Below are 14,898 nucleotides of genomic sequence, written 5' to 3'. Positions count from 1 at the left end.
AATTTTAGCATTTTCTTTCACTCCCTAATTGGTAAAGGTTGGCTGCAGTCAAGTGTTGCTAAAAATATTATCGTCCCTAATGACCTTCTGAAGAGTGAAATAATACAGCTTTTGGATCGGTTTGCAGTCATTTTATTGCTGCTTTTATTTGCGTCCAGAAAAAGGAAAACTGTTCTAGGACCAGCGGGGCCCGCCCGCTCCCGTGAGTGCCCTTCTGGAGCACACTGGGCAACCCAGTTGACGAGTCACCATAGCAACAGTGCACCACTGGGACTTCCTTCTCTTTTGCCTGATTTGTTGAGCATTTAGTAGCGAGATAAACACTCAAACTATTACCCTGTGTAACATGTAATTCACTTGATAGCGTTGAACGCGAGAAGAGAGAAGATGTCGGATATATTGTGCAGGTGGCTAAATGAGGAGCTCCGGCTGTCAAAAGCTGTTGGTAAGTGTGACTTCTCTTGTAACCTACTTAACACTTACTCGGTGGTTTAGTCGGTTGTAACTAACCGTGACTGATGTGGCACACAAGCAAAAGGAGACTGAATTTACATAATATACAATGTAAAAGCTATTTCAGAACCTAGCTAGTTATTTACCTAAAATAAAAATAAAAACTATTATATTCTTAACATATTGACGTTTATGTATTTGTGACGTTCAGGCACTAGGAGAAAAAGAGCAATGTATTATGTAAAGAAGTATTTCGAGAAAAACCTGAGAAATAGTCACAGTCGGTCAGTTAGTGACTTGAGAAATCCTAATTGGTCTGTAAAGCGATTATGATACTCGACATAGAAAGAACTCCAACTATCAGGTGTACAAAATATGTTAATACACATTTTAATGGATTAATACCAACTTGTTAAAATCAAGAAAACAAAAACATGTTTAAAATGTTTCATATCTGAAAGTGGTTGCATGTTTATCTTCAGAGCCAAGGACTTTTGCCAAGAATTTCTCCAATGGTTACCTCATTGGGGAGGTTCTGCACAAATATCAGCTGCAGAACGACTTCAGTATGTTTATGAAGAAACAGTAAGCTTCCCTCACTTTTCTTTGATTTTTCTAACTAAAAGTGTTCACAATTCTTAAAGTTTATTATTATCTTGTATTGTAGAACCTCCATCTCCAAACTGAATAATTTCACCCGTATTGAGCCTACCCTCCAGTTATTGGGGATCTCATTTGACATAAACACAGCCCAGGACCTGATGCAGGAGAAGCAGGGTGTTGCCACACGCCTTCTTTACCAACTCTACGTCTCCCTAGAAAAGAAGAAGAAAGCTGATATCAGTGGGACAGTGATGGAAATCATGCAGCCTGCAGCAAATGCTGGACTGCATAAAAAGGAGCACGAGATCTACTCTGATGTAAGGGGATGCTTTTTGGATGTTTATTATGTATATGCATGTTGTCAGTGGCAGATTTATTGAAGCAGCTGCATGTTTGGTTATGTAAAAGCATAATGAGGATAACTTTCTTGCGCTGTACCTTTAAATACTACACAAGTAGCCATGACAATTCTGACTCTCTATCAGTCTTATAGTTCACTTTTTTTGAAGTTACCAATATACAATTTGTATTTTTTAGAACCTTATTCTCTTCATTTGTAAATAAACTGCATCAGGTGGTAAAACGAGATGCAGAGCTGAAGCTGCAGCAAATTTACGAGCACTATGAAGATAAATGTCAGCAATGGAGGGACAGGTCTGTGATGATTCATCCCATCCAGCAGAGCAGACCACTCAAAGGGCAGGATGACAAGAGACTGAATAATATAGAAAAGGTACTAAAGAAATCAAAACACACTAGATGAAAAGAGAAAATGTATAAACAGACTTCAAGGAAAACTACAGAAACCATATTTATTATCTTGTGTTTTTTTAAGGTATCTTTGTCAGTTTCAGTCACACGTGATTCTATGTAGTTTGTTTGTTTTTGACTCTGTGTAATACAATACTGATACTGATTGATAAACCTAACCTTGAACCATAACTGATGGAATAAAGGAAACATTAATAACATTGACATTGGAGAGCTTTGTATGTTGCAGCTGCGGATGTGTCGACAAAAGCACAATGGCACCATGACTTATAACCAGGCCGCCATTGTCCAGGTCCCCAGGCCACCTCCCTACACTTCACAGCTCAACCTAAAGAAGAGACAACGTCAGCAACAGCGCAGAGAACAACACGTCCAGGTGTGATACAAATTAAATTTGATAACCTACCAACCCACAGAGGGATTTTATTTTTGGCATGCTGAAACAGTGCTAATAGATGCTGATGCCACAACAGGTCTTAAGTCTAAGTTAAGGTCTTTTCAAAAACTCCCTTTGGTCGTAGGAATCTATTCAGTACATAGCGGAAAAAATGTGACAAAAATATTAGCTAAATTAATCAATTCAATACCAAGAACACTTATTGTTGTTTACAAATGAATTTACTGGATTTTTCCAGTCCTCTTCAAGGTGATCGCTTGTTATTCCTTAACATCCATTATTGTTTAAAAAGAGGAAAGTGTGTGTGTGTGTGGGGGGGTCTTATTTGAGATTTACTTTGTTTTGATACATTCTATTTAAAGACACTGTAAAGAACACTACCCTTTAAGTAATTGAAATGCCACAGGTTCAACAACAATCAATGACATTTCCCACTGAAAACACATGAACAAACATGGGTGTGAAATAAGTTTGTTTGTCCTCCCTGTATATTTATAGTTGCTGTCTGTTTTGTTTTCACAGACAGTCCAGACTGAAATAGCCCAGTTTGAGACAAACAGGAATAAAGTGGTAACTTGTGGTTTTTCTTCCTCTTCCAGGTGAGAGAAAATACAACATTCACTTGATAAATGTTGTTTTTATGCAGAATAATGTTATTTAGCTAGTTGTATTTATTTTATAGTACCCTGAGATATTCCCCATCATGCATCAGTATAATTACTCCAAAATGTGATTCAACTTTTCCTAGTGGGCAGCCCTTCCCTGGAGATTTCCTTGGTGGCAGCGGTCATGGCAGTGAGGTCCCTGGGAGTGGAGCTAAACTGGTATTGCAATCCAACAGCAAATACTTGAAGGATATACGTCAGAGGCTGGAGGAGAGTGCTCTTGCTCGTGAGCAGAGAGAGAAAAGACGAGACAGGTTCCTTGTGGAACAGCTAAAGGCCCATGAAGCTCAAGAGGTGAAACATGACAATTTATTCAGTAACATCTGTTCCTTCTTCTGAAAAATCTATATTTATAATTTTGTATATTCATATTGCTTTTTTTTTTTACAACAACTGAAAAAGCTATTTAAAATAAATGTTTACACACAGTTCATAACATTAATTATATTAACCCAATATCAATCAAATAATCATCCCCATCTGGCCTACCCTGCAGGAGGCACGGCGAGATGAGCAGTTGGTGAAGCGTCTGACACGTCAGACTCAGCAGGAGCAGCAGTTGGCAACTCAGCTCCTCCAGATGCATATGCAGAAGGAGGTGATCCGGGAAAACCGCCTGTTCAGAGAGCAGCAGTACCAACAGCGGAAAGAGAGGGACTTCCAGGAAGCTCTGGAGAGGGAGGCGGTGAGATAGGACCAATAACAAAGAAGAATAATCTCTCTCGTAGCACTTTGTGTTAGGCTGTTTGTGTGATAGTCAGATTTGCGACGGAGGGAGAGAAAAAGGAATTAGAAAGGGTTGATTTTGGTAACTTGTATAGTATCAACAGACTTTTTGCTTTTGTTATGAGAGACAATAACTTCAGAGGTACAGACAGGGACTACTGCAGAATATGTTTATCTTTTCTGTGTGTATAGTGGTCACCCTTATACAGTAGATGCCTGATTTAATTAAAAGTAAGCACAGATACTTGGAATAATGCTTCACAAGAGATTACTGCCATTCTCATGATTTAAGTGTTAGATATACAACACAGTCGATCCCTGCTGCTGGCATATCGGCTCCAGCATTCCCACAAACAAGAGATAAGAAGTGTAGCTAATGGATTGATGGATGTAGTAGTATGCTGTGGTCAAGGTGCAGTGGTCCTGTTATTAATCTCAGAGCAGGTGTCGTGTGGTTTAATCTCAGACTATTAGAAGAAACTTAAGGGAAAAATTACATGATTAAATGAAAATAGGTATTAATACTTTAATCGGGTATTATTAAAGTTGACGTAAAAAATATTTATATATACATATATATTCACAACATTAATTATCCAATAGGTAACAATGATTAAAAATCCTTCAGCATTCAGAATGTTGTTCATTGTTTTGCACAGTAAATTAGCTAGATAACAACAGTCCTTTATTTTTAACAGTGCTGAACTCAGGAGTATTTATGTCATGTCTTTTCCAACCCATTCCATCTTTCTGATCGGGGCCTGGTACAGGCTTTGGCTCGGCAGGCTAAGTCGGATGGCGCTGAAGAGATCAGAAAGGAGCTTGAGCTCTGTAGCCGGATGTCCGCAGAGCGAGCTCAGAGCAGATACAAAAAACACTTTATGATCTGCAAGGACATTGTGGAGCACTTAGTGGACTTGGCCACCAAAGTTGGAGAATATCGACTCCTCACTGGGAAGTATGTAGCACATCGCTTTTATCGATGCATTAGAAACGCTTTTACTGTATACGCTTCAATTATACAAATGACCTCTCAGCCTGTTGATAATGAAAGTGTGGAAATTCCAAAATGTGTTATAAAACTGCGTCTCTTGGTAGTTACTGAGTATTATCGTCCGTTTTCGTTCTGTGAATTTGTTAAGTATGTCATTTTCTGGGTCAAATTAAGTGCAGTTGTAAAGACATTTGTGCTTTGTGCTCTGCTACATCTGAAAGTTGTATTGTCTATTCATACTTGAACACATCACATTTGAGTGCAAAACTTAACATTCAAGTGTAATCACAATGAAAAGTTGTGTTTTCTATAAAAGAAATAACCTCATTGACTGGTAAAGTAAAATAAAGATCATAACAACAGGGGCAACAGAAAAATACTGGAAATTATACCAATATTTCCAATATTAATACCATTATAAAATGTACATCATTACACCATTATACCAACAACTGTCATCATTATTTACTTAGTTTATTTTCAACAGGAAACCATTTAAATGTATCTTAGAAAAATACTATAAATCTTAAATGGGATTGAAGACTTAAAACATATATGTAATGTATAAAAAATAAATATTCCGGTGCAGTGTGGATTCAGATGCAAGTCTACTCCCTGTGAAAAAATATACATTTTTGAAAAAGTTTTGTACAACTAGCAAGATGTCAAATAAAACCAGGAGATTTGCATATCCTGTCTGCTTTTTCCCACAGTCAAATGCATCATTTTCATATATATATATATATGCACAGCTCCGACACAACTGCGTTCAGTATTCACATTCTATGCCAATATGACTGCTGCTCCCCTAAGTTTTAAGCTTTATTTTTGGTTAGAGTAAGCTTTAAAAGACGAGACATTCAAGTTGAATCCTTTGTAGGGTCAATCATAAAACATTCTGAGTTATACTGAGTACATTTAGAAACATTTAAAGCCCTGTAAAGCCACAGTAATTTACCTTGTATGTGGTAAATTATATAGTTCAAAATGTGGTTCAGTCTAGCTTTGCCTCCTGACATTTCTGTTCTGCTGTCATGTTCAGTCTGATTCCAGAGAAGGCAATGAGAGAGTGGAAGGAACTGCTGCTCAGTGGTCTGCCTCTCTATGAGTCGATAAAGGGTCAGCAGCCAGGGTTTGAGTTCTCTACCCCGCTAGACCCTGTAGAGCTTAAGAAGCAGGAGACACTCAATAACCAGGACTGTGATGACTACACTGTGAGTGTGAAACACAAGTGTGGTGTGAGATTGAACATGTGTGTGTGTTTTAACCTTTTTTCTGCAAATTAGTGGAAAATGCACAAGTTAAGTAGTGAACAAAATAAGAATTAAAAAAAAACAGAAAAAGTTAATAATGCCAGAAAAGATTCTCTTTGTCTGAGCCATGTGTTATTTTTGTCAGAACATGATAGGTGAGTGGGCATGGCCTGAGGATGAAGGGGAGACCAAATTACCCCTGAAAAACAACAATGTTCTTGGACATGTTGTCCAGCGACTGAAGAACATTATGAATCCATGCGATATGGAACCTTCCTTGCCTTTATTTCCTCACTTTACCCTCAAGGCTTGTGTCCTGGGCAAGTTTTGCTCTGGGAAGACCAGCTGCCTTACGAAGATTGCTCAAGGTACACAGCATGCAAACACACTGATGCAATCATACAGTTGAACAGTCTAACACAAATTAAAGATGTTGTTACTGAAAGAATAAATGATACACCAACATGTTATATAGTCATATAACTTATTGCTGAGTATGTGGGTTATATTTTCTTCTTTAGCTCATGGCATCTATGTCTTATGTGCTAACACACTGATTGAGGAGGCGCTGAGTGCTTACAAGAACGGAGAGGAGGTGAGCCAGACACAGAATAACAGTACTGTAGCTTCTAAAGTATCCTTATGAATATAGTCTTGTCTTGTATAATCCCTTAAATGCATGGTCTTAAAAACGTTCCTTAATGATCTTTAACATTTCATCTTTTAAACGACTCTTCTTTAAAATAAATGTACAGGTGTCAGAGCAGCAAGGAGAGAGTGATAGTGAGCAACAGCACTCAAACTCCACATTATTAAAACCTGGTGGGTTGCATGAATCTACTACACGATGTTTTATAGTAAACATTGCAGTGTGTTATTTGCTTGTTATATGTAGATAATTTACTGCATGTTAAGTTTTTCACGCAGCTGCATGTTTAATGGGAGTTATGTTCCTCGTCGTTATTTTCCAGATCTTCACAGTCAGGAGGAAAGTAGAGACAGCAGTACAAGAGTAGGTCTTGAATTAATATTGCTTACAAATCAGAATAATTTTCTCCTTGGGAAAATAATGACATTTGTGGGTAATAACAATTTGATACATAACGTTGTTAATATTCTTTTCCAAAATGTGTTTGCATCTAATTGGAATGAAACCCTTTTCCTGCTTTCATGTGTCACTTTTTCCCAGTTGTCTACCCATGCCGTGCATGGAGCTGCTGCAAAAGAAGAGCTGAGTAAAGGCAACGCCATCCCAAATGAGCTGTTGGTTGATATTATAGCAGAGGCTATTAGGTAAGCACATAACCTGTATTTCTACATAAAACTAAATATTTGGCTTAGTATTGTGAAATGACATTTTGAAAACATGCAAGCCATTTCACATAGTTATTATTTCAGAGTAATCTTGCCAAGGGACCACAGATTTAAATTAGCTATATTTGGAATTTGGAAGAAATTACCAAACAAACCCAGCCCAAGTCACTCTCAAGACAGTAACATATTTGTTGTGTTCATACCAGGCAAGTTCCAGCTCATTCAGGTTGGATCCTGGATGGCTTTCCAACAGACATCATCCAGGCCCACCTGCTAGAAAAAGCCCTGGGTGGATCTGTGGATGGAGGAAATGATGATGTGAGCAGCTGGACAGACCTTGCCACTGATCCGAATCCTCCCAAACCTCCACCACCGCCTGCTCCTGTACTGGACCTGGCTCTGCTGCTGGATATCCCTGACGAGTGTGTGGTGAGACGTGCATACAGTCAGACAGGTAAGTTGAATTGATAAGTGTTTACTGTTATATATCTGTGTGCGCCCATGCTCTGTATTACAAAACCACAATGAAACAATTGGATTTCTGTGTTTTCTTGCTCTCTCTGGTGCAGATACAGAAATTGCTGATACCTCCAGTTCTGACAAAACAATGTTCGTGGCACAAACTCCGCACAGGTAACAAAATTAAAGATTAGAAGGGAAGCTTAAATGAAATAAAATAAATATTGCTGCCTGTCAGATGTCTCTGAATCTTTTCCACCCCATCAAGGATTAGCACTTTTCAGGAGACCTGGCCAAAACTTGAGAGATGGTTTGGTGGAAAACAAAGCATTTTGGTGCGTGTTGATGCAGATGTTGATGAGAAGGAGCTTTACAACAGGGTGGAGTCTGCCCTGCAGGAAGTGATGTTGCAAAGGCAGGAAGGTACCTGGTTATCATTTTAGTATTTAGAGAATGTTGGTAAACTCAAATTCTTTGTGTTTTCACCATCCTGCTCAGAATCAACTTTTTCATTATTTCATATTAGATTTAAAAAAAAAAAACAAGGTGAAAGACACACCATATTTACAGACAGTTTCTCCACATCTGCCTTATTAGCTCGTGTCACACCTCAAGTTGAAGTTATAACGTTGGACAGTCTGAATGCTCCGGGATCCCCCTCTTCGGCCACACCTTCACCTGTAGATAGACAGACAGCCATCACAGAGAAGGATCCCAGCCGCTCGGGCTCCTGCTCCAGCTTTAAGGAGAAAAAAGCCCAAAGTGTGAAGTCACTTTCCAAATCCAGCCCAAACTCCCCCAGAGGTGAATGGATTAGTAGTCTGTGAAATAGATCGCATCGATGTTAGGGAGGCCATCCCAATGTTGTTTTAACACAGTCAGCTTTACTTCCATTCCGTCTGTGATTAACATTTGAAAATATGGTAATTTCTTTTTTTTTTAAGTGAGTTTATGTAGCTGTCTTCTGGCTTATACACAGGACCCTCTAGGAAGTCATCAACCTCTTCTTTGATCAAGGAGCCACCTCAGTCTGCCTCCCCCCTCCCAGGCGCACCTGCCTGGGTCTATGTGGATGAACCCCTCCCTCCAGTAGGCTACAATGTTACATGTGTCCCCTTCCTGACTTCCTGTTATGTTTTATAGTCTCCTATCCTCCCCAACCGACTGCTTTTTTTTAATATCTGCCCCTCTCCATCTCTTTTTCTCAAGGAAATCCCAGAATATTTGTGCCCCCATTGGGATGCAGTGTGTGATTCTTATGTGAAGAACATAAAGACAGTGATGCAGCAGCTTCGCTCACAGCGCACTGTTATTGACCATCACCTATACAACATCAGGTGATCTCCAAGCCCTTAAATCGTGTGACCATTTTTATTTTATTGAGTATGAGTGGTCACATTATTAAGCATTTACAACTTGCTGACTTTTCTGTACCCGTCTTTCTTTTCCCTTTTATGTCTATTTCTATAACTGAGATTACATAATCGCCTCCTTGTACATGTACACTTATACCATGTAAATCTAGCACAGTTTATTATTATATATTACATTTGATGCTTCCTATATATGACAAGTTTACTTATCTGTAGGGAGGAGTTTAAGCATTATCTTGGCCGTCCAGACTTGAAGCAGGAGTTGGTGTCTCAGTGGCAGAAGGACTTCAACAGTATTGCTGATGATATGAGAGAAGATGATGATACCAAAGCAGAACTACATCTAAGATTAGATGTAAACGTCTTTGTAACAACATCATACAATACAAATTAATCCTAGATTACATAAACAGCTTAAAATCACAATATAACACATTTGTACTGAAATGTGTACAGGAACTGCGTGAACGCTTGTGGGACATCAGTGACCAGCGTAAAGAGGAGGATGAAAAAGAGAGGGCTGCTCTAGGAGAAGGCTGGCTGGAGGACCACAGTGCTGTCCTTATCAACAACCACTCTGTACTCATGCAGGTCACTTTTCTTTTTCCCTTCAAGAATTTGGCTTAACTCTGGCTTTTCAATTCAGTAGATTCAAATTCCATCCTTAGAAATATTTTCCTTAGTCTGTTTATTTTGTAACTGTTACATTAATTTCCATGCATTCTACATGACTTATCAGGTTGATCATAATATTGTTTTGCTTTGGTTGAATAGGTGGAGTTGGACCGTTTCCAGGACACACTGTGCATCCTAAGAGTCTACTATTTGAGCATGTACAAACAAGTGCTGCCTGAGCTCCCCTCAAACTTTGTCTGTATCCCCTTACTGGACAAGGATCAGGATGAGAGGCAAGAATCACGCTATCGATTACAACCTAACCATGTTAATACAAGATGATAGGATAGAATAACAAAATGGTGAATAATGTATGAGAAATGATAGGTCTATTTTGTGCCTCCAGTTCTGAGCCAGCAGACACTATTGTGTGTAGTCAAGGAAACGACGGAGAGCTCACATGGAAAAGTAAATTGTGAGGAAAAAGCACCAGCACACAGTGTTTCCTTTTCTTGAGTGTGTTTAAATGAAGAACCGCATGTTGACATTTCCTCACAGTCCATATAAACCCTGTAAGCTTTTAACAAATTATCCTCTGCTCCAGTATTCCCTTCATCCCAAGCCGTCCTGACTCCACTGGAGAGGTGTCCAAGGCCAAAGGCCAGGGTCAGGCAGAACCTGTCAAGGTCATGTCATATCAGATGTCCTGCCTTAGTTTTGTTATGATGTTTTAGAGTATTTATGTCTGTAGGATGGCATTAAGTATTTACAGTGCTTTCAATGCTTTTTTTATTTTAGACTGTACCATCCTATTAGATGCTTGTTTCTTGACAGTGTGATGTTTTTTGTAAAATCAAGCTTTCCAAATGTCAGGGTAGGAGATATTAACCCATTTCATTGTTTACTGCAGCCACCCCATGAGAAACTAATCTCTGATTATGAGGAGGCCTTCACAGCCATCAGTAAACTGGTAATACTCAGTGTGAAAGAGTATATTATTGTAATGGTTTACACACAGAGTATCTTTCTATTTAATCACTAACCTGTATACGTGCTACATGTCTATAGGTGGCAGCAGAAGCCCACCAGGGGGAGACAAAAGAGCAGAAGGAGAAACCACCAGAGAAGGAAAAGCCAAATGCCCCAGCTAGTGCAAAGAAAAAGGAAAATAAGAAGCAAGCATCCAAAAAAAGAAAAGGCATGCCCCATGCAGAGTATTAAAAACAATGTAGATCTAGCAAGTACAGAACTGCTTTAGAAAGTCTATCTCATGAATATATTCCTCCTCTTCTTGTTTCAACAGGTCCACCAACCCCACCTCCTGAACCCAGCCCCAATCCACCTGAAGACTCAGGGAAGAATCATGCTAGAGAAGTCAGAGAAAAGATACATAGAGAGTATGCAGCCGCCCTGGGTCATGAGGGTATGCACAAATGCACTTTCACACCCACAGACACACACATTGAGAGTTTCAGTGACTTCTGTATTCATAGTATGTGTAATGCTCATATAAAACATGGTCAGTGTTCTTCATGGTTCTGTTTACTGAGAACTGTGTAAAATAAAGGATATGTATTCATGTAGCTCAGTCAAATGTTATGAAAATCCATGTGAGTACTATTTATCCAAATACATGAATGAAAGTGTTTGGCCAATATGCTTTCATAGTTGTGTCCCTCTATCTTCTTGCATGCATGTGTGTGTTTTCCAGAGAATTCAGCAAAGGTGCGCATTGCTCTGCTGAAAGGTCATGGTCTGGTGATGCTACACTCCCTGCACAACAGAGCAGAACAGACCGCAAGCAGCATGGAGAAGTGGTTACAAGCACATTATATTGCAGAAATGAAGAGGTATGGTGCTTTATGAGAATGGATTCATTTAAGGGATGATCATGTGCATATAAAGGGACATGAACGGATTGTGGTTAGTTAGGACTGGTTAGTTTTTAATGGAACATTAAAGATAAAGAGATTAATCAAAGCATTTCTAAAGTGAGCCTGAGGGTAGCTGGAAACGATTACTTTAGAAAATAAAAAAATGTAATGCTCTTAAATTTAAGGCTTGATCCAAAAGGCAAGAAGACTTGATAAAGGTTCTTGAAGACGTTTCTCTTTTCCTCTGAAAGACTTGCTTCAGTTCTTTTCAGTCTTTAAGAATCTATTAAATTCTGATGACTGAGAAGCTTTACAGACAAAGTAATACGTGTGCATTATAATAGGTTTTAATCTCCACGAGAAAGATCAAATTTTCCCTTGTTGGTTGATAATTGACCTATATCTGTGTCCTGTTTGCTTTTCTCTAGTATTGACCAGCTAACAGAAGTTGTTCGCTACCACATAGAGACTGGTGCTAAGTTGCAGAAAGAGCTGGTATTGGTGTGTATTACTTTGTAATTGTACTGATTTTTTATTTTTGTCGTAACAGAAAAAACTGTAGGATGAAATCTGAATTCTTCTTCTACAGTGTGACATTTGACAATGAATCTGACCTCATTGACCTCAGTTTTTTTATTTGAAGTCCCTCTGTATTCTCTTTTCCAGGAATGTACAGATTTCTATCTGAATGGAGACTACCACATGGTGGCTAGCCCTGCTCCCCCTCCCCGCCCATCTCCTCTGGAGAAACACATACAGACGCTTACCATCACTCAACTAGAGGCGCTCCACCAGCATCTATACACTGTTGCACCATCAGGTGAATACAGGAAGACAACATTGTGATATGATTTGTATTTTAATATATGTCATTCTACTATTCATCAATGCATTTCTTTCTCGGACTTTCAGGCCTCATGTCTAGTTCTGAGTTCTCCAGTTTGATCATGGAAATCATCTCCGTTAATATAGGCAGGAACACCTTACCTGAGACCTGGAAGAATGAAACACAGGTACTGTTCAAAACATTCCAGAGAGTTTAGAAAACAAAAAGTACATTTTAATTTATTCTTGGTATATAAAGCCAGTTCTTAAAGACAATTTCTAAACAGTTTCTACAACACAGTGATAAAAAAGTAAAGAAAGTCAGTTCATGTGCTTTAAAGACCCAATAAGGCACAGCAATGCCCTCTTCTCTCCTTTCCCCAGCTGGTGGAGATTGTGTCTCTACTAACTGACAACTATGAGCTGATAGACTGGCGTCGGTTTCTGCTCAGTGCCGCCCTCCCTTGGCCATTTCCATCTTTAACACAGCTTCTGGTTGTGCTACAGCGTTTCAAGGAAGCAGATACTGGCTGTACAGGCTATATAAACCAGGAACAGTACCAACAGGTTTGTCTTTATACAAACACAAATTCAGAACATTCTGATTCTGATGCTCCTGTCAGAATTGGCCTCGGTTTGAGTCAATGCGAAAGCACACTGAGAAGTTATTATAACATTTAAAAAGTTCAAGATGAAATCAGCTTTTTGAATGTTAAAAAAAAAAGTTTCTTCTTCTCTCTCCTCCAGACAGGGTTGTGGTTTTCCAAAGAAAGTGTCCAGCCTGTCCCTGAGGAGCCCTCTGAGCCTCTACCTTATGATCGTCTGGCTAACCTTCACAAGGTAAACTAGCTGCAATGCTTAGCTACTTATTTCCACGTCAAGATAAACTTTTGTTTTCCTGAACTTCAAAGTAGAATTGAGCCACCAATGGCGCTATGACAATAAAAAGGATTTTCAGGTGTTTTCAGTGTCACCTTATTGTACAAAGAAATTCATCATTATTCATAACACAAGGGGATTAAACATCTGTTCTGTTCTAACCTCAGAGTTACCAAATGAACAAACAGATACACTTTGTTGCAAGTAAATCAAACAAACTAACAGTAAAACTTTTTTTTTCCTAGTTCTTTTTCAAGTTGTTTGCTGACCACTCCACATCTCCCCCAAAACTGGACTATGTGACCATGCTGCAGTACTTTGCAGCTGACCCTTACCCCAAGGAGGGCTTCATCAGAGCCCTAAGTGTAGTTTCAGGACATCATCTCAAGCACTCCTCAACTGGCCATCTTGTCAAGGTGAGTGATTTAGATTACAAAAAATGTCCCAAAATTATTGCAAAAAATCATAGTCTTTTACAAAATCTATGGCTAAAATATTCAGATTTTCTGTAAACCAATCACCTGAAAAGTTTAATAGAAACTATCAATGTTATTTTCCATAATGACAGTAATGTTTTGGGTTATTCTACTTACTGGTAATTTATTTTGTTATGACAAACTGAATGTCTCTCATTGATACAAACTTCAGCCCATAAACATTTATTAATGTGTTATGTATACAGTCTATGCCCAGTATAGAAGAGGCCACAGAGCTTGGATCCTCAGACCTTGAAGGAGAGACAAATGAAGAAGAGACCAACCTGTGCGCATCAAGCAGTTGGTCGGGGGAGCAAGGAGTTTCCATCTCTGCTCTCCTCACTGTCATCTGCCATAAAGTCCCCAAGTCTAAAGATGGAAACCCACTTCCTCCTGGCTGTCTCAGTCAGCAGGAGTACACTGAGGTAAACCTGTGAAAGTACACAGAGCTTTCAAGGACATGTTGAATTTAAAAATGTCTTTTCTAAGCACAATTAAAAAAACATTCAAATGAAACTCATCCCTTATTTTGATTTTGTTTCACTGCTGACCTTTAGCAACTGGTTAATATATTTGGAGAGCTGGGCTACAAACCAGAGGACTGTGTCCCCTTCTCCATCCTCTCTCAGCATCCTTTCACCCAGGAACTAATGGAGACCTCAACTCAATACCAACTTGTAGTAAGTCATTGCTTAGACTCTCTTTCAGATTGTCATGTTGCTCTGATTAGTTTAACATAACAACACTTATTTTCCAAACTTTCTGCCACCATGTTTCTAGATTATTAAGATGACAAATCCTCATAAGTAATCAATCTCATCTTTTCTTTCTTTCACAACACCCTTTGAATAATTTTTTTTCTAGTTTTAAAACGTCAATTATCTCTTAATTTTTCTTTTCTTTTCTCCCCCCCCTACACACACACACTTTTTCTCTTTCAGAACATTCATAGAGTTCTACTCGACCAACCCGCTGAAGGAGAGGCCAAAAGCTTCACGATCTCCTAAAGGATAAGACTTATACGGTGCATTCTGCTGTCTGCATCACAAAGAACTATTTATTTTCTTTTTGAAGTATTCTCATTACTTTTACACATCAAATGCTTGCTTAAATGTATTGCTAACTGCAGCATTGAATAAACAGACATGCACCGGTAACTTGTTTCAGTATGTTGATATGTCCACGACTGGTGGAGGCTGGGAGCAGAACTTTACTGATTTG

At 38.9% G+C, this 14,898-nt stretch overlaps 1 protein-coding gene across 1 annotated transcript; it reads left to right on the top strand.

Moving 5' to 3' along the window:
* The first annotated feature begins 184 nt into the window (after positions 1-184).
* Positions 185-14,834, top strand: spef2 (sperm flagellar 2). The gene is made up of 39 exons (XM_065949508.1): positions 185-445; positions 936-1,038; positions 1,121-1,373; positions 1,631-1,789; positions 2,057-2,203; positions 2,747-2,823; positions 2,973-3,183; positions 3,386-3,574; positions 4,386-4,573; positions 5,652-5,823; positions 6,008-6,230; positions 6,384-6,457; positions 6,618-6,684; positions 6,834-6,874; positions 7,052-7,155; positions 7,383-7,630; positions 7,746-7,809; positions 7,904-8,058; positions 8,233-8,439; positions 8,615-8,724; positions 8,845-8,972; positions 9,225-9,363; positions 9,465-9,599; positions 9,783-9,916; positions 10,030-10,098; positions 10,228-10,309; positions 10,534-10,593; positions 10,692-10,821; positions 10,927-11,046; positions 11,335-11,473; positions 11,926-11,998; positions 12,164-12,317; positions 12,410-12,510; positions 12,707-12,889; positions 13,070-13,162; positions 13,447-13,617; positions 13,884-14,102; positions 14,235-14,357; positions 14,619-14,834. Exons 1-39 carry the CDS (start codon positions 388-390, stop codon positions 14,682-14,684), a joined length of 5,169 nt encoding a protein of 1,722 aa, XP_065805580.1. The 5' UTR covers positions 185-387; the 3' UTR covers positions 14,685-14,834.
* Positions 14,835-14,898: the final 64 nt, after the last annotated feature.

The sequence above is a fragment of the Labrus bergylta genome, chromosome 2 (assembly GCF_963930695.1).
Source record: "Labrus bergylta chromosome 2, fLabBer1.1, whole genome shotgun sequence".
In the NCBI taxonomy this organism is placed as follows: domain Eukaryota; kingdom Metazoa; phylum Chordata; class Actinopteri; order Labriformes; family Labridae; genus Labrus; species Labrus bergylta.
The sequence above is the reverse complement of the archived record's forward strand: the minus strand, read 5'-3'. Positions and strand labels throughout refer to the sequence as shown.

Coding starts and splice junctions, on each gene's coding strand:
- spef2 (XM_065949508.1), top strand. CDS start 388: ATGTCGGATATATTGTGCAGGTGGCTAAATGAGGAGCTCCGGCTGTCA. Junction 5,824..6,007: donor AGGACTGTGATGACTACACT/GTGAGTGTGAAA, acceptor TATTTTTGTCAG/AACATGATAGGTGAGTGGGC. Junction 10,310..10,533: donor GTCAGGCAGAACCTGTCAAG/GTCATGTCATAT, acceptor TGTTTACTGCAG/CCACCCCATGAGAAACTAAT.